At 42.2% G+C, this 19,239-nt stretch overlaps 1 protein-coding gene across 1 annotated transcript; it reads right to left on the reverse strand.

The window, feature by feature from the left end:
* Positions 1 to 12,902: 12,902 nt before the first annotated feature.
* On the reverse strand, positions 12,903 to 18,992 carry TAF1L (TATA-box binding protein associated factor 1 like). Its single transcript, XM_004047915.4, is given in 2 exon segments — positions 12,903 to 13,500; positions 13,502 to 18,992. Coding segments are annotated over 2 exon segments (5,685 nt in total). The 5' UTR covers positions 18,935 to 18,992; the 3' UTR covers positions 12,903 to 13,248.
* Positions 18,993 to 19,239: the final 247 nt, after the last annotated feature.

Here is a 19,239-nt window from a genome sequence, read left to right on the forward strand (position 1 = left end):
AGTGGCCCAGTCTCGGCTCACTGCAACCTCCCTCCTCTGGGTTCAAGCGATTCTCCTGCCTCAGCCTCCCGAGTAGCTGCGATTATAGGCACCTGCACCACGCCCAGCTAATTTTTTGTATTCTTAGTAGATATGGGGTTTCACCGCCTGCCTAGGGCTCCCAAAGTGCTAGGATTACAAATGTGAGCCACCATGCCTGGCCAGAATTAATGCATCTTATCATTTGTGAAATTTTCTTCTGGAATTGCAGAGCTTTGGGTACATATGGGACTGACTATTGAATGACAAACCATTGAAAGTGTTATTTTAAAAAGGATAGAAGAGGCCAGGCATGATGGCTCACTCCTGTAATCCCAACACTTTGGGAGGCCAAGGTGGGCAGATCACTTGAGGTCAGGAATTCGAGACCAGCCTGGCCAACATGGTGATACCCCGTCTCTACTGAAAATACAAAAATTAGCTGGACATGGTGGCGGGCATCTGTAATTCCAGCTACTTGGGAGGCTGAGGCAGGAGAATCACTTGAACCCAGGAAGCGGAGATTGCAGTGAGCCGAGATCGCACCACTGCAGTCCAGCCAGGGTGATAGAGTAAGACTGTCTTTAAAAAAAAAAAACAAAATAAAACAATACAAACAAAAAACAGGATAGAAGAGACAGAAACTCAGAGAAAGCCCAAAAATCCTCGAATAGTTCAAAGGATCAGCATGATGAGGTCCTCAAAGAAGTTACCTCCAAGTTTGAGGAATGGAGATGGCTCACCCTCTAGGCAGGTAAATCAGCTGCCAGGTAGACAAATCTTGAGAGTAGAGTGGCAGAATTTCTTTTTTCATTTAGTAAAATAATAACCTACATGTCTTTGTATATAATTTTAACTAATCACTTTTTTCAACAATAAAATGCTCACCTTTCTATTTAATTACCTTAACACTGCGGAGGCCATTCCACTTGCTAATGTTTTTATAGAGCACAGAGAATTCCACAGGATAATAAGCAAGTATTGGTTATTATGTTATTTGAGTGCCTGTATTATTTTCTGGGTCATACAAAAAAGTCTAACTGCCCTTGTGTGTGTCAGAAGTTTTGATTCAACTTCTGTGTTGAGCATCTCTTACACAGTAGTGTCAGACTAAGAAATGTAACCAGCAAGAGGGTCACATTTCTTTATATTTCCAAATCAAGATAAATTAAGCTCAAGAGCCTCAATGTCTAAGGTTAGAGAGAAGTCATTATTAGTCATTTAGGGATGATGGAGGAACCTCTGGCTTACAAGATCCAATAAAAAGAAGGAGAAGCCTGGTTCTCAGTCTAGGTTTCCTCTGCTGTCCCTGTTCTTTCCAAGGATCTGGAGATCATCTCCAGTATTAAGGGAAGTACAGGGTACATTAATGACAAATAACAGGATTGTGGAGACAGCTGGGGGAGGGGGACAAGGAAAACACTCCTGGATAAGTGACAATTACGCTGAGACCTGAAGAAAGAGTAGGATGGGACAGAGCTGAGGGAACAGGACCAGTGAAAAAGGAAGAGCATGTAGAAGACCTGGGGGCAGGACAGAGACCGGCACCGAGAGAAGGCCAGGTCTTCTCCGTAAGCACATCAACATCAGCAGCCATTAACTGAACACCCAGGGGGACCACATCAGAGTACAAAGACACAGGAGCTCTTTCTCCTGCCCTTAAGAAGATCACAGTGTGGGAGTAGAGCTGGGAAGAAATTGACAAGGACATCATCTCTTACTATACAGTTTGCGAGGGTTGTAAAGAGGTAAGCAAGAAGAGTGGGCATGGGGAGGGAGTGCTAATCCATCCTGGATGAGCTGAGCTGAGGAGTGACTGGGGAGGAGGTGATCATGAATAAGTTAAACTGGGAGACAGCTGTTCCCAGGCACAGGGACAGGAAAGGTGCACCGAGTCAGGGAAACTCTCATGGTCTGAATGGCCACAGGGTGCGTGTATGCTTCAAGATGAGAATGGAGAGGGAAGCAGAAGCCAGATCCTGAAGGATTTCTGTGCAAAGCTGTGGAGTCTGAACTTTACCCAGCAGGTCAGTGGTCTCAATGGAGGTGACACCACCTCTTTGAGAGCATTTTGGACATTTGTGGGAATGTTTTTGGTTGTTGTGATGATGGGTGGGAAGGTGACCTGGTATTCAGCAGACAGGGACCAAGGATGCTGGACATCCTGAATGCAAGGAACAATCCCACACAATGAAGAATCATTTCTTATCCCAGCAGGATTCATGTGGGTGACATTCCTGTTTATAATGAGCTGAGCTGACAACCTAATTCCTGTTTTTTGTTTTGTTTTGTTTTGTTTTTGTACATGGAACACAAAATTTATTGTTGTGGTGGTGGTGGTAGTGGTGGTTTTATTTGTTTTGATATGGTTTTTGTATATTAGAATTTTCAGGAATGAAACTTCCTTGTAAATCAGAGAACCTCATTTTGTCTAGAACTTTACCAAGAGTGGTCTCCATTCTGGAAAATCTTGAAGTCAATAACAATGCTTCTCGTAGTATTTGAGCTGCCAATGATACACAGATGCTCAGCTGTATACGTAGCTGTCACTCACAGTGCAATTCGACAGGAGCCTCTGACTACTTTATTATGTCTTCTTGTGTAGTCACATGCAAGCATTTGCAATAAAAATACACTCAGTTGGCCGGGAGCGGTGGCTCACGCCTGTAATCCCAGCACTTTGGGAAGCCGAGGTGGGCAGATCACCTCAGGTCAGGAGTTCGAGACCAGCCTGACCAACATGGAGAAACCCCATCTCTACTGAAAACACAAAATTAGCCAGGCATGGTGGTGCATGCCTGTAATCCTAGCTACTCAGGAGGCTGAGGCAGTAGAATTGTTTGAACCCAGCAGGCAGAGGCTGTGGTGAGCCGAGATCGTGCCATTGCACTCCAGCCTGGGCAACAAGAGCAAAAGTCCGTCTCAAAAAAAAAAAAAAAGAAGAAGAAAAAATACACTCAGTTTTGACTGGGCACAGCGGCTCACACTTGTAATCCCAGCACAGCCTGGGCAACATAGCAAGACCCCATCTCTATAAAATTTTTTTTAAAAGATTAAAAAAAGAAATATATACAGTTTAATTATAAATTATCTTCAGATTTTTCCTTTATATTGCCATTAAGGCATTAAGCATAATTTTTCAAAAGAGTGTATAGAATGGTTATATTATCCATAAATTTTATTTCTAGAGAGTAAGGGGTTGGAAAAATATATTTGAGATAATCATCATGTAGATATCAAATGAAGTTATAAGCAGTGATGAGGTCAATCAAAGACCAAATATAAAACACTGGTTACTATTTGTGGGGTCATAAGCATCTTTGAAAATTTAATGGAAGTTATAAACTCATTTCCTAGAAAGCAAGCACACATCTATCCAAAGCTACTCACAAAGTGTCAGTAGTGTGCTCAGAGGTCAGCAGGAGTCCACGCTCTGTACATTACGGAGGAGTGCTTCTGGCCATACTTTCTTCTCAGAAGTGAAGAGCTATTCCGCATGTCATATACATTACCATATGGAGATCATCTTCTTTTCCTAGAAGGAGAAACCCTTCTGCCTATCCATAGGAAGAAATCTATTCTGTTTGACGAATAATAATCACCATGAGTAGGGCTTGGGGAATGTGGCTCCTCAAGGCAATGCCTGATGGCAGCAGATGGCCACTAAAAGGCTACATTCTGCTAATTGAAAGTGTATGGCTTCACTGATTGTATATTCCTGATTTAGGGATCCTCAGAATACCCACTATCCTCTAATCCCTGCAGCAGACAGAAGTGCCACCCAGAATCCCAGCAATGAATAGCACTTAGGCCAGGCATGGTTGCTCATGCCTGTAATCCCGACACTTTGGGAGGCTGATGCAGGAGGATCACTTGAGACCAGGAGTTTGAAACCAGCCTGACCAACATCAGGAGACCCTGTCTCTATGAAAGAAAAATACAAAAATTAGCCAGGTGTAGGGGCCACACCTGTAGCCACTCAGGAAACTGAGATGGGAGGATCACTTGAGCCCTGGAGTTTGAGGCTGCAATGAGCCATGATCGTGCCACTGTACTCCAGCCTTGGTGACACAGCAAGGCCTTGTCAAAAAGAAAAGAAGAATAAAAACGACAACAAGAAAAATACCACTTAGGCTCAATGTGGAACATTCCCTTCATCCCCCTTCTCCCCATGTGCCCTTCACAACCACCATTAGTATAGTTGTAATATATTAGAGTGTGTTTGCTTGTGGACACCAGAAAGTTAGAGGGATACTTATAATGGGGATGTACAAAGTTTGTTTCTATGTTACATTGTCTACTATTTTTTCAAGTGAAAATATTTATTGAAATTATTTATTAAAAGTTTTCTCCCAAATGATTTGAAGTCACCACTTAGCATCAATAAAAATGAACATGACTCAATTGTCTATATATAAGTCAGTCTCCAAATATTATTAGATGTTTTATTTCTGTTTCTTACTACCGATAATTTATGAAACCAATGGCAATACCCAAAACTAATTTAACAAAAATCAAAATCATCAAAACACAAGAATAAAGAAGTATGGAAAGAAAGAGGTGGGAGGAGGAGGGAGAGAGGGAGGGAAGAAAGAAAGAAACTACAGATGATAACAGACTAATAGAGAAAATTTAATTGTGTATGTTTAATATTCTGAAAATAGTTATTGTTTAATGAAAACTTGAAGTAGCAAAAACAATTGTGTCTTTCCAATTAAGAAAGAGGAAATAAACATGGGAAAACTCTTCCCTTTGGACGAAATAGATATTAAAACAGCTGATAGTCACAGTGGAAGAGAAGGGAGTAGATAGATGGTGTAGAACTACACGTGTTCCCCTAACTCTTTGAATTCTGTTACTTCATTCTTCACTACTCACTGAAATGATGCATGCTGGGACAACAAAGACAGTTGCCAGTCACCATTCCAGCACACCTGTATATAACATCTATTTTCTTACTATGAAAAAAAAAAAAGGAAGAGAAAAAAATTCACTGGGAAGCAAAATATGTGAAGACCAATATATATCTTTGAAACTTTTAATTAATAATATATATTTTTTTCTTGGGTATAGATCCCTTTGACCTAAATAATTTGGCATAGAATCTACAACATAGTTGGTATTCGATCAATATTTGCTAAATATACGAATGAACAAAAATATATTACATAGCCAATATTCTTAAATTAAGTACATCAAGGTTATTATTTCTCTTCCAACGATTTAAGCATGTCTCCTGCTACAGCATTTTCAGTTTGCATTGCTTACACTTTAATTCCACTCACTAAGAGCTGAATTTAACATCTTAAAAAGAAACTGAATCGGCACACAAAGCAAACGTGTATTGGGAACCTACTATATATTAGGCTCTGCGCTTGCAGATGATTGGTCACTGCAAGGGGCATTAAGACAAGGTCCTGCCCTCAAGTCTCAAGTTTGTTTCTCCTTCCGGCTCTGGATGATATAAAACACTGGGCTAACTAGTGGGGGAGCTAGGCCTCACAGCAAATGCCCTTTCTGTGGAAATGTCCTTGGCTGTCTGGCCGTGACACAGGAGACCTAAAGCCAAACCATGGGGGACAGCAGGAACAACTGAAGGAGCACCAAGTCAGATGAGGAATGAAGCAAGTCAAATGGAAGGGAGGAATGGGAAATGACAGGGCTGAAGCCTGCACTGAGTATGAGGTTTATCATCACCCTGCTCTCAGGGCTCCCACATGTTCCAATGGCAACTCACAGTCGATGAAATGTCAGACCAGTTCTGAATGGGTCAGTGCAGGTTCTTCAAAAAATGATTCTTCTGGCCAGGCACCGTGGCTCACGCTTGTAATCGCAGCACTTTGGGAGACTGAGGTGGGTGGATCACCTGAGGTTAGGAGTTTGAAACCAGCCTGGCCAACAATGGTGGAACCCCATCTCTACTAAGGATACAAAATTTAGCCAGGCATGGTGCTGTGCACCTGTAATCCCAGCTACTCGGGAGGCTGAGGCAGGAGAATCGCTTGAACCCAGGAGTTGGAGGTTGCAGAAAGCCAAGACTGTGCCATTGCACTCCAGCCTGGGTGACAGAGTGAGACTCTGTCTCAAAAAAAAAAAAAAAAAAAGATTCTTCCAAGAATCTTCCAAGAAACTTGAGGAGTATTCCCATGTGTATTTGTTTATCCATTTACTAACAAACAGTTCCTATATTTTTACTATTATGAATAAAGCTACTATAAACATTTGTGAACAGCTTTTTATGTAGACATATACCTTCATTTCTCTTGGGTAACTATCTATTTAGAATTGGGATTGCTAGGTCCTGTGATAAGTTTATGTTTAACTTTTAATGATCCCTGTCAAACTATTTTCCAAAGTAGTTATACCATTTTGGATTCCCACCAGCAATGCATGTGAGCTCCAATTGCTCTGCACCCTCACCAGCATTTGGTATCGTCAGTTGCTTTTCTCTTTTTAAAAATTTGCTAGGTAGCTGTATGTCATTGTGGTTTTAATTTGCATTTTCTTGATGACTAATAACATTGAGCATCTTTTCATGTGCTTATTTGCTATTCGTAATTCACCTTTGATGAAGTGCCTGTTCAGATATTTTAGTCAGTCTTTTTTTGTTTTGTTTTGCTTATTTATTTATTTAGAGAGAGTATCTTGTCCTGTCACCCAGGATGGGTTGCAGTGGTACAGTCATAGCTTATTGCAACCTCGAGCTCCTGGGCTCAAATGATCCCCCGACTTCAGCCTTCTGAGTAACTAGAACCACAGGTGCACACCACCATGTCCAGCTAATTTTTGTATTTTTTGTAAAGATGGGGTCTTACTATGTTGCCCAGGGCTGGTCTCAAACTACTGGCCTCAAGCAATTCTCCCACTTCAGCCTCCCAAAACACTGGGATTACAGGCGTCAGCCACCACATCTATCACATCTATCCTTTTGCCCATGTCTTGAATTGGGCTGTCTGTTTTCTTATTATTGAATTATGAGATTATTCAAGGTTTCTGAATGATTATGAGAATTCAAGTTTTCTGGATGCAAATCCTTTATCAAGACTTTATGATAAAGGACTTGCATTCATAATTCTTAAAGAATTCTCAGTTTTGCAAATATTTTCTCCCAGTCTGTGAATTTTCTTTTCATTTTCCTAATGCTGTCTTTTAAAGAGAGGATGCTTTTAATTTTGATGAAGCCCAATTTATCATTTTTTCTTTTACATTTCATGCTTTTTGTGTCCTGAGAAACCTTTGCCTCTCCAAAGTCAAAAAGATTTTCTGCTTTGTTTTATCTAGTTTTATAATTTTAGATTTTAAATGTAGGCTTATCATCCATTTCAAGTTAATTTTTGCATATGGTGTGAGGTATGGTTGAAGTTCTCTTTAATTGCATATGGTTGTTCGACTATTTCAGCACTATTTTTTGAAAAGACTATCATTTTTTTTCCATCACATTGCCTTGGTGCCTTCGTTGAAATCAATTGGCCATTGTCTGGGTCTATTTCTGTACTCTCTTTCTGTTCCATTAATCTATGTGTCTATCCTTTAATTAATACCACATTGTGTTGATTACTATGACTTTCATGCGATATAATTTTAAGTGGAAAAAAGCACCACACATAGTTTTTTAAATAACATGCTTACTATAAAAAATGTATATATATAGAAAAGACTGAAACTTGCAAAAATAAGATATGAGATTGTAGGTGATAATGTTCTCTATTTTTAATAGAAGTTTCTTTTATCCCTAGGACTAGGCTCCGGCTCTGCCAGGGAAAAATGGCAGGAAATAACTAGAATATTCTGCTTTCTCCAAAGTTTTTTTTTTTTAGAATATATCTGTTTGAAGAAAGAAGCCTTACTTATAACTACTTCACTGACCCACATTCACCTAGCTTCACTGAATGTATGTTCTTCTTGCAGTCCTTGGAAAAGTCATTGCCCATTGATGGCAAACTCTCCAGGGGTTTTGTTATTTCTCAGAATGCCGGCAATGTAGAAATATGTGGGATATGACCAATCAGACATTTTCATACCAGTCCTGTTTTATAATAGTTCTTCATTTAGTCACTCACTTATTTGTTTGACATTTAATTAATTTAATAAATAATTAAATCCAACATTAAATAATTAAATGTTGGATGAATGAATGAGTGACTGAATGAATAACTATTTTTACTATATACCAGTAACAATATTGAAATTGCAAGATGAGGAAGGCAAAATCTCTGTCTTCAAGGTGCTCATAGTCTAGTAAAGAAAAGAGGTTCAGACAAACAATGGCTCCACCGGTATCACAGTGCTAGGGTGGGTCCCTGTTTAAGGTAAAGTGGGGCATCACAGAGAAAATGGCCTGTTCTGCTCACTTCCTGCTCCGCTATGACTAGTCAGTGACTTCCCCTCTTTCCCCAGATCTAAGATTGTCCTTCTTCAGTTTCAACTCACTTTCAGGAGATGACCTTCATGATGAAGATAGAGGTCATCGGAATGGAACTGTCATCCTCATTGTCCTGCCGCCTAGAGAACAAGCCTGCCAGCATCTGTACCCTCTCCTTCAGAGGGAAGTGTTCTCTTTCTAGCAAAGACGAATCCCTTCTCAGGGGAGAGATCCCACTCCTTCCAGCCATCCTAGGAGCCTTGTCCCACAGGCTATCCCCCTTCTCTCCTGGAACTCCAGCCTCTTCCTTTCTCCTCTGTGCTTAACTCTGCAATTCCATCACCTATTAAAGAAGAACCCTTATCTGATTGTACATTCCTTATCTGCTACCACCTGATTGTCTGTCCTCTTTTATTCTAAACTTCTTAAAAAAGAAAGTCACCTGCACAATGTTCCACTTTCTTGTAATACTTTCGTTCCTCATTCTGGCTCCTATGACCCAGCCACATTTGCTCTTGCTAAGGTTGCGTATAAGTGCCATCATTGCTCAAGTTTGGAACTCTGTGCAGTTCTCACCTCTTTACCTCTTATTGCCATTCAACACTCTCACCCTCTTCTATACTCTTCCCTGGACTTCACTGATTCCAGGTTTTCTCCACTTCTCTGAGCATTCCCTCTCAATCCCCTTTGCTATCACCTCTCCCCTTCCTTGAGTCCTAAATGTCAGAGTTTTTCAGGTTCAGCCTTGAGTATCTTTTCTTCCTAGGCAATTTCTACGACTTTAGAAATTATAGTCCACCCCTATGACCCCTATGACTTTAAGTGCCATCTGAGACATCTTTTTGGATCTCCAAACCTACATGCTTAACTATTACCTGACATCTTTACTTGGTTGTTCCACAGGCACCTCAGATTTAACAATTTGAAAACCAAACATTTGATCTCCACTGCCCCCAGCCTATGCATTCCTTCAGGGGTCCTCATTTCAGGAAAGTATACAAAACATCTGTCCACATGCTCATATTAGAAACTTGGTAAATGTCCTTAACATTTTATCCAGACATTCATGTTCTCCAGTCCTATGAGCACTGCCTTGAAATTAAATGTTGACTCTACCCAAACCTCAAACCTCTCCCTCTCCATACCACATCATTTCTTGTATAGTCTCCTATTGGTCTTCCCTTTGCTATAGTCACCCATTTCAATCCAATCCCTACAGAGAAGTCAAAATCATCTTTTAAAATGTTAGCTATGACATATCATTTGCCATTTCAATGTCTTCCCCATCATACTTTAGATAAAATCTGTCCTCTGTAATGTAGACAATAAGGCCGGTCATGATTTGGATCTTGCCCACTTCTCCAGCCTCTTCTCACATTGCCTCACCTCCAGCACTATCCTGCTACAGGGCATTAGCACGTGCTCCTGAGAATCCCTCCTCCCCCATTCTTCACATCACTAAGCCCTATTCATCTGTCAAGTCCCTGCTTAAATGTAATGTCACCAAGCAGACTTTTCTTATCCCCATCAATCTAAATTACCATCAATCTAAGTACATTAATATCATGAAAATATTAATTTCTGTTTAGTTGTTTAATACGCATATTCCCCATCAGATTATAAGCTCTTTTAAGGTGGAGATCATGTGTTTCTGGTTTGCCTACGCCTCTGGTGCCTAGCTTTGTGTCTAGTAAATAGTGGTTACATGGGTGTATTAGCTCCCTATTGCTGCTGTAACAAATGACCATAAACTTAGTGGCTTTTTCTTTTTTTCTTTCTTTTTTTTTTTTTTTTTGAGATGGAGTCTTCCTCTGTTGCCCAGGCTGGAGTGAGTGGTGCAATCTCAGTTCACCGCAACCTCCACCTCCTGGTTCAAGTGATTCTCCTACCTCAGCCTCCCGTGTAGTTGGGATTACAGGCATGCGCCACCACACCCAGTTAATTTTTGTATTTTTAGTAGAGACAGGGTTTCACCATGTTGGCCAGGCCAGTCTCGAACTCCTGAACTCAGGTGATCTGCCCTCCTTGGCCTCCCAAAGTTAGTGGCTTTAAACAACACAAATGTATTATCTGATAGTTCTGGGTATCGGAAGTCCTACATGAGTCTTACAGGGCAAAAATCAAGATGTCAGCAGAATTGGTTCCTTCTGGAGGCTCTAGAGGAGAATCTACTTTCTTGCATTTTCCAGCTACCAGAGCTGCATTCCTTTCTCTTTCTCTGCCTTCAAACCCAGTAGTGTAGCATCTTCAAATCTCTCTGCCTCTGTCTTCATATCACCTTCTGTCTTACTCTTACTCTCTCTCTCTTTCCCCTTATCTCAAGATCCTTAACTCAGTCACATTTGCAAAGTCCTTTTGACCATGTAAAGCAACATATTCACAACTTCTGGATATTAGGAACTGATGATTCTTGGGGACCATTATTTAGCCTACCACGGTAATTGTTGAGTGAATTAATGAGTGAAGGGAGAGAGCCAGGAATGCTTCACAGGGGGAGAAATGTTTAAACTGTAATATGAGAGATTAATAGGTATTTACCAGGCAGACAAACAAAGGTTGCATTCATTCTAGGAATAGGGAAGTACATGGACAAAGGGCTAGAACTAAGAGAAAGCAGGTTTTGTTTGGAGAAGGAAGCAATAGTGTCTTCTTGTACTGAGAGTTTCAGAAAGGATTTGAAATGAGCAGACAAGTCAACGCTGAGTTCTACATCACTGGAGGTGTAGAAGATTGTGTAAAGACTGTAGACATTACCTTTAGGTGAGTCAATGCTGAGTCATCTGCATGCTTATTACAATTCATTCATTCAAGATTTAACAAGCAATCATTGAGCAGATCTTTTATGCCAAGAGATGGTTAGGTACCACCTAAAACAGATATCATTAAACCTAAACAGACCAAAATGGCAGCATAAGAGAGAAGGGATAAAATATTGACTGGCTGTTAGAACATTAGTTTGGCGGTGCCTTATGTACCAGCAAGGGTAACATGTGAAAGATCTTATAGAAGCTCTGTGTCTCTGTGGCATTCTTCTATGTTTTAAGATGTTTTTAAAATAAAATTAATACAAATTAGAAAATGTAAGCATGCAAAACAAAGAAAATAAAGATACATTTCTACTATTCAGAGATAAACACAATGAATATTTTGGTATATCTACTTCTAGAATTTATTTAATATTATGTACATGTGAAACTTATTACAAAGTATTTATTATGAAATATTGAGATATGCTAAAAGAAATAGGGAAAAATATAATGAAAATCCAGGTACCCGCTACCGAGCTTAAGAAATAAAACATTACCAATACAGTGAAGATTCCCTGTTTACACACATTTCTGAATTTCCATCTCTCTCTTTTTTTTGGAATAAAAAAATGTGTTACAAAAATAATACATACTTGTAAAACAATTCAAACAATACCGAAATAAAAGCACAATATCCCACCCAGCATACATAACAAAACAGAAGCCCTCTCCCCTCCAATCCTATTCCTGGGGGGTTATCATTGTGAACAGTTAGCATATATCCTTTCAGACTTTTACCTTTGCATACAAGAGTATATATAAAAACACATACAAATAAACACACATGGTTCTGTGTTTTACAAAAATGGAATCACATACATCTGTTATGTATGATTCTTCAATTTCTTTCATTCATACATTACACAGATTTCTAAAACACAAACCTGATTACATCACTCCTCTAAGAGCTTATTTCCCATAATATAAAAATCATACACATTAACATCAAATGCAAAGCTTGTGATGATATACTTCCTGCCCATCTTTCAGTCTCATCTCTAGCCATTCCAGCATTAAAGGACTGGATATAAACCATCTTAAATCCTTCCTGGAACAAGGCAGTTACAAACAAACAAACTAGAAACACACTGCCATTTCTAGACTGGCCTTTCCCATTCATGTTACACTTTGCCTGGACTTTTCCATCCGGCAAACTTCTACTAATTCTAAAACAATCCGCTTAAAAATTATCTCCAGGAAGACTTCCTTGACTTTTCAGACATAATTACTCCTCTATTTCCCCTATACTTTACAGCTAGCTTCTTAACTGCACTTATCTCACAGTACTATAATGATTTATTAACATGCTTTGAATTCCACTTCCCCTCCCCCAACTCGATGGTGAGCTCTTTGGGTAAAAGGGATTTGTCTTATTTACCTTTGCATCCCAAGGATCTGACAGAGTGCTTATCATGAAAAGGAGATGCTCAGTAACATATCTGTTGAGGGTTTTATGATTTTAGGAACATTTGCTGAGTACCTACTATGCACAGAACCGTATCCTAAGCATGAAAAGAAACACAAGACACAGTCTTTGCCCTAAGAAACTTACCATTTTCCTACCATTTCCCCTGGTGGGGAGGGACAGAAAACATTTAGATGGCAACATTTTCATTTCTGACATACAGGCTGTTTCAAAATTTACGGTAATTTGCCTCAAATCCATATAGGAACTAGGCATTGTATAATTAAATAAATAATAAAATAATGGGCGGTTTGTCACATAGGTTTAAGTGTAGCAGAGTCCACTAGAACCCAATTCTCTGTCCCAGCAGGAGGGCTCTCATCTGTTCCAGCCTGTAAATTAGAAAAGTGAGATGATACCATGCTTGGAAATTTTCTTTTTTTTTGAGATGGAGTCTCACTCTTTCGCCCAGGCTGGAGTGCAGTGGCGTGATCTCCACTCACTGCAACCTCTGCCTCCCGGGTTCAAGCAATTCTCCTGCCTTAGCCTCCCGAGTATCTGGGATTACAGGCATGCACCACCACGCCTGGCTAATTTTTGTATTTTTAGTAGAGATGAAGTTTCAACATGTTGGCCAAGCTGGTCTCAAACGGACCTCAGGTGATCCGCCCGCCTCGGCCTCCCAGAGTGCTGAGATTACAGGTGTGAGACACCATGCCCGGCTGGAAATTTCCGATGCTGCTGAAGCTTGTGTCTTGGGTGTTCAACTTGGGATCAGGCTCCTCACAGCTCCCATAACTGATGTTGCTATCCTCCAAATCATGGGAAGCCTCCCCACTGTCTCCCTCATGGGACATCATGCTTTCTTCATTTTCCATGCCCATCCTTGTGTTCTCCTGAAGCATGCTGAAGCATGAAGGGTTGTTTGGGTCTTATCCCACCATATCCCACATCAGAGTCACTTCCACTTTCACTCAGCTGGATAGCAGAGAAAGGATTGTCTCCTTCTTCATCACTCCCAGCATCTTCCTCATCATCTTCAGACATAAGCAAATCCTCATACAGGACACTGGCTTCAGGTTGTTGTACAGTCCCTTCCTCTTCATCTGCAAGATCACCATCTCCCCCTTCTGGGGCTGGAGGCTTAGGTTTCCCATCCTCCTCCTCATCATCATACCCTTCAATATCCACATCAGAGTCTTCCTCACCCAGCCTACCTTGGCCCTGGCACATCTGCTTTTCTGGAGTGGCAGTGGAAATATCCAAGACAGACATATTGCTCTCATCTTGAAATACAGAGGCATCTCGAGACATACTGAGGGATGTGTTGGTATCATACATATCAGGAGGCTGAGATGTGTAGGGCCCTGGGGTCATTGGGTCCAGGCTTTCTAATTCTGCTTCCTCCAAAGCTGCTTCTTTAGCTGTACAAATATCCTTCTCAAGTTGAGTCAAATGCTCATCATACTCAGTAATTGTCTGGTAACAGACGTTCACAATCTCCTGAGCAGTCTTAGTATACTGACTCTCAGGTCCATTATACTTAACACTGTTGGCCAGAATAAGGTTTACATCATCTAGAAAACTCTCCCGACTCTGATACTTGTGCTTGGAGATGTTCTTACGTATGGTCTCTAAATCCACTGGATTGACAATCATTTTGTAATAATCTGGAACAAACTTCTTATTAACTGGGTGATGAAATGGCCAAGAATCTGGAACTGCCATCATTTTCTGGGTGACAATGTTGTCCAGAATGAAAGAAAATGCCACTTGGTCATCATCATCCAGCAAGGGGTTGATAGCTTTCTCTAAGCGAGCTAATTTGTCTTCTTTCTCTTTGAGTTTTTCATCACAGAGATCCAGCATGGATTGAGAGATCTGAGTCAATGAATGTTTTGGCCCATTGTAGGTTGCACTGTTTTTCACAATTAGCTCCAGATGCTCTCTGAACTCTTCCCGAGATGGGTAGAGGCATTTACGCACATTTTCACGGAGTGTTTGTAGGTCCATTGGCCGAGTGATGATTTTGTAGTAGTCCTTTACAACCTTTGCATTGACTGGAGTGTGGAAAGGGTGTGTATTTGGAAGATCTCTCATGTCATTGATGATAGACTCCAGGATGGATGACAGCGTCACCATAGGGTCTGTGCGGCGTCGGTGGATGGACTTATGAGGTGTATTCAAATAGTCACAATGAACAGTGGTTCCAACTCGCCGTTTCTTCTTCGGAGGAAGCTGCTGTTTAGGAAACTTGAGAACCAGAGATTTTCTGCGAACCTCATCCACATTCTCAATTAGCTGTTTCCCCAAGACAATTTTGGTCCCTTCAACCTTGATAAGTTCTTCATTATCATTACGAATGACTGTTTTTTCCAACTCCTCCTCCTGCTCTTCTGTCATGGCAACAGGTTTGTAAGGTGGCACATTTGTTTGATAATAGAGGGGGCAAAATTTGTTAGTCCTCATATGTCCAATGGCACCACATGCCCCACATTTCAGTTTTAGGTCAGGACGCTCCTTCATTTTCTTGGGCTTCTTCTCAGGAGGACCCTTAAGCTTCTCCTTTTCCTGGTTCCGCTTAAGCCGCCTCAGTTGCTCTTGAATCCTCCGCCGTTCTTTCCGCATCTCTTCCCGATGTTTTTCATCAAAAAGGGCAAATTTTTGAATGAATTTCTCATCTTTTGTAGTCCGTATGTGCACATAGGCATCAATGACAGCTGGTTTTCGAACTATCTCACAGCGAACATACTCTTTCCCCTCTTCATCTCGAAATGTGCGATAAATCTTGAGACAGTGTCCAGTGGCAGAAGAGTTAAGGCTAGTCATGGAAGCTTTGTCATCATCTTTGTGATTGTTTCCTGATGCTGCTGAGCCTGCTACCAGTAGCATTCGCCGTAGTTCCTTCCGCTCCTGCTCCTCCCATTCACGTGACAGCTGAGAGCTGGTTTTCTTGGTCTGCAACATGTTCTCAATGTTCTTTCCCATTTCTTCAAAGTCACTATCTTCAGCTGAGCTGCTGTCTGTGTCAGTTGATAAGACCTCAGTTGATGACAGAACCTTGTTCTGTAGGTCAAAGATACGCTGACATTCCTCTTTGTAACGCTCTTGATGCTCAGCCACAGAAAACCTTGATCCACGGGCAAATTTACTCATAGGCCCCTCTCCAGAATGAGCCTGTTCTGTTGACATTGTGCGCACCACATCAATCACTTCCCAGCGGGACAACTTTTTAATCTCTTCTTCAGGCACACCAAATTTCCGTAGAAGTTGCTTGGCATTTTTCAGGGAAAGGCGACGAAGGTCTGCATCTGTTCCTGTCACTGTCTTCTTCACTGCCTGTGGCTTTTTATCATCCTTCTGCTGTGTTGGTTTATTTGGAATCTTCACATAGGAGAATCCTTCACCACACCCTGTGGGATCTGCCACCCCAGTCACCTCTAGGAGACACTTGCCCTTCATGGCAGCAATGAAGGCCCTTGTGGTGTTCCAAGGAGCAGCGTGAACTTCATCATCAATCTTCATCTGGAAATCTTCCTCATTTTCTTCTTCTGGGGCAAAAAAGGATTTCTCACCATAGCCAGCATCCTTCAGTCGTTGCTTTGCAGCTATCATGCTATAATAAGCACAGCACTGCTCTGGTGACACCTTAGCTCTGATCTCTTCTTCCGTTGGTAAACGAAAATCAGACTTAAGCACCCACCAGTTTGAATCCATCCCTGTGCGTTTGAAGTCAGCACAGAGCTTTAGCCTCTTCCGGATGCTGCTTTCTGAATGGGAAGGAAAGGCTTTTTTTATATCTTCCATTCGTATCCTCCGTGGCCGATCTTTACTCTTCCAGAAAAGGCGGTAAATAAAAACCTGTAGAAAGTCTCGAATATGCATATTGGCCCTTCTGGAGTTAGGCCCAGGAACTTCAAACAAGGGACACTGCTGGCCAACCACAAAAATATCCACTAATTCCCGAATATAGTAACCCTGTCTTGTCCGAATGATCAGAAAATCAGTTTGTGGCATCTTATGAAGATACACTGGAGCACGAAAAAGGTTGTTCTCAAGTGCCTGCAGTAATTGGCCAGGATGGAGAGAGCCCAAGAAAGGAGATGTATGGCAGTAAACAGTTTCCCCATATTTACAATCTGGTGCTCCAGGATCTTTTCCAGGTTTCCGTTTATAATAGTTCTTTATCTTGGTTGCCATGCCAACCTGCATCATTAAGGGTCCATTTTCCTCACTATATTCTGCAAGAATAAGATCTCCATCTTTGCCTGTGAGATCCTGAGGTGTGCGCATAAAAAACAACTCTCCACCACCTGAGGCTTGCCTCTCTTGTTCTCTCATCTTGGCCTTTTTTTTGATGTGCTTTAGCAAAGGTTGGACTGAATGGGGACCTGGCTGAGAGAGTGCACCAAATGAGTACTTTTTCAGAGGTGGGCGATGGAACTGCCGGATTTTGATGGGCCCCATGTGGGTGGGAAAGAAGGGCTGCCATAATTCCAAAGCAGGAATTGAATGCTGGATAATATTCCCTCCAAAGGTGCCCTGAAGACCCTGTTGCTTGGGGAAATAATACTCATCATTGGAGAGATTCCATGGATCTTTCACTTCTGGCTGAGACATGTTCTGCTGTGGTTCCTCCCTGATGACACCTGTTTTGCCCAACAGAATTCGACTCTTCTTCAGAGATGATTCCTTCTTACTCCCCTTGGAGGGGGAGTTAGAGGTGGCCTCTTCCTTCTCATCAGGAATTTCCAAAATGATGTTCTCATCATTGGGATCAAGTGCCAAAACAGGAGGTTCCAACAGCCGGGGCATGGCCTGAGCATCCCAAATGATATTGTCCTCCCAGCGTCCATACACCAGATCCTCATTGTCAATGGGAAAAATGGAGTACCAAGGTTTGTCATCATCCAGAGTGGCTGCAAAACCTTGCTGAACATTGTAAGCCATTGCATTCCTAGTCATGCTAGAAGGAAGCCAGCCTGCCAGGCTTGCACGCTGAGGTTTTGTCTCTTTGTGTTTGACATCCTCCCCATCCCAGATGATAGAATCCTCCCAATGCAGCTGTGTCACCATCAGGAAGTTTTCGTCAGCCAGAAGATCAGTGCCACTGCTTTCCTCAAGTTTCCTAAATTCCTCCATCATTCTAGATTTTATCACAGGTTCATGTTGTGTCTTTCTCAGTTTGAAGCCATAGTCAAACCCACTGCCATCTTCGGAGACACCCAGCATATCATACCACAGTCGGGCAGGCCCATAACGCCACTCAGCCACTCTTGGTTTGGTATCTGTCACTTTATCTACATCTCCAGTTGATTGGGAAAATTTGGACTCCACAGGAACCATCATCGTGATTTCATCATCAGAGAGACACTGCTCTGGGGGTGGTGGTGGAGCATAGTCATAGTTCCACAAAGACTTCTGGCTGACTTCTGATTCTACTGAGCATTCCACCTCCTGGATCTGCTCTTCCTGTATCAGCTCACGATGCTTCTTCCTCTTTCTCTGAGCACTCCGCCAAACAGATGGGACATTCTTCCCTGGTCCAAAAAGATGTAGGAAGCGTAACACCTTTCCAGGTCGAAATTCTGGAAAAAGTTCTGTGACACTTGGCAACAGCTTGGTGGCATCATGCTGCATAATCCCAGCCAATGGAAGGGTCAGCTTTCCATCCTCAGATTCTGCCTGTGTTGCTTCCTGAGGTCCCATCTCAGATTCTGAATCAGAGTAACTACCGAAATCCACTTTCTCTGAGGCCAAAAAGGAAGGGGCAATGATGGAGGGCAAGATGATGTCTTCTCCACTTTCAGACACAGAGGTAATAGCATCTTGGTCCTTATCCTTCTTCATTGGTCCCGGGGGTGGAGGTGGAGGAGGCATCAACTTGCAATCAATGTCTTCACAATCAGCATCATAGTCATCCTCATCATAATCCGAGTGGCAAAGGGGCTGCAAGCTCCCCATCGTCTGCTGGTGTCTTCGGCTTTCATCTTCTGCCACCTCATTGATGTCTGAATAGTCCACAGCATCTTCTGTACTCCTAATCCACCCTTCATCATTTACCAAGGCACCGCCAGTCCCGGTCAATTCTTCATTTGCCGTGAGTTCAGTGATCAGGCTGCCCAGCCCCAAAGCCCCCAAGCCTGCCAAGTGCTTCTTACACTCATCATCCAAGACGCTTTCCCCCTCCAGCTGCCCCGCTCCACTGATGTTGCCAAAAAGGATACCCGCTAAAGTAAATGAGCCACCTCCAGATGAATCTTCCTCGCTGTCCGAGTCTGACATGATGGCGGCAGTGACGGTAGCTGCTGCTCTCACCAGCAAATCGCAGCCGGGTCCCATAAACCAGAAATAAAACAACAGTCGCCCGGAAGTGATCTACTTAGCTCCCTTACCCTACCAGCGTCTACCGGAAGCTGAATAAAGGCGGGGGGAGGGGGCGAAGGGGCGGGGGGAAAAACCCGGAAAACTTTTTTTTTTTTTTTCTAAGGCGGAGTCTCGCACCGTCGCCCAGGCTGGAGTGCCGTGGCGCGATCTTGGCTCACTGCAAGCTCCGCCTCCCGGGTTCACGCCATTCTCCTGCCTCAGCCTCCTGAGTAGCTGGGACTACAGGCGCTTGCCACCACGCCTGGCTAATATCTTTTTTT

This window comes from Gorilla gorilla, chromosome 13 (assembly GCF_029281585.2).
Source record: "Gorilla gorilla gorilla isolate KB3781 chromosome 13, NHGRI_mGorGor1-v2.1_pri, whole genome shotgun sequence".
NCBI lineage: Eukaryota > Metazoa > Chordata > Mammalia > Primates > Hominidae > Gorilla > Gorilla gorilla.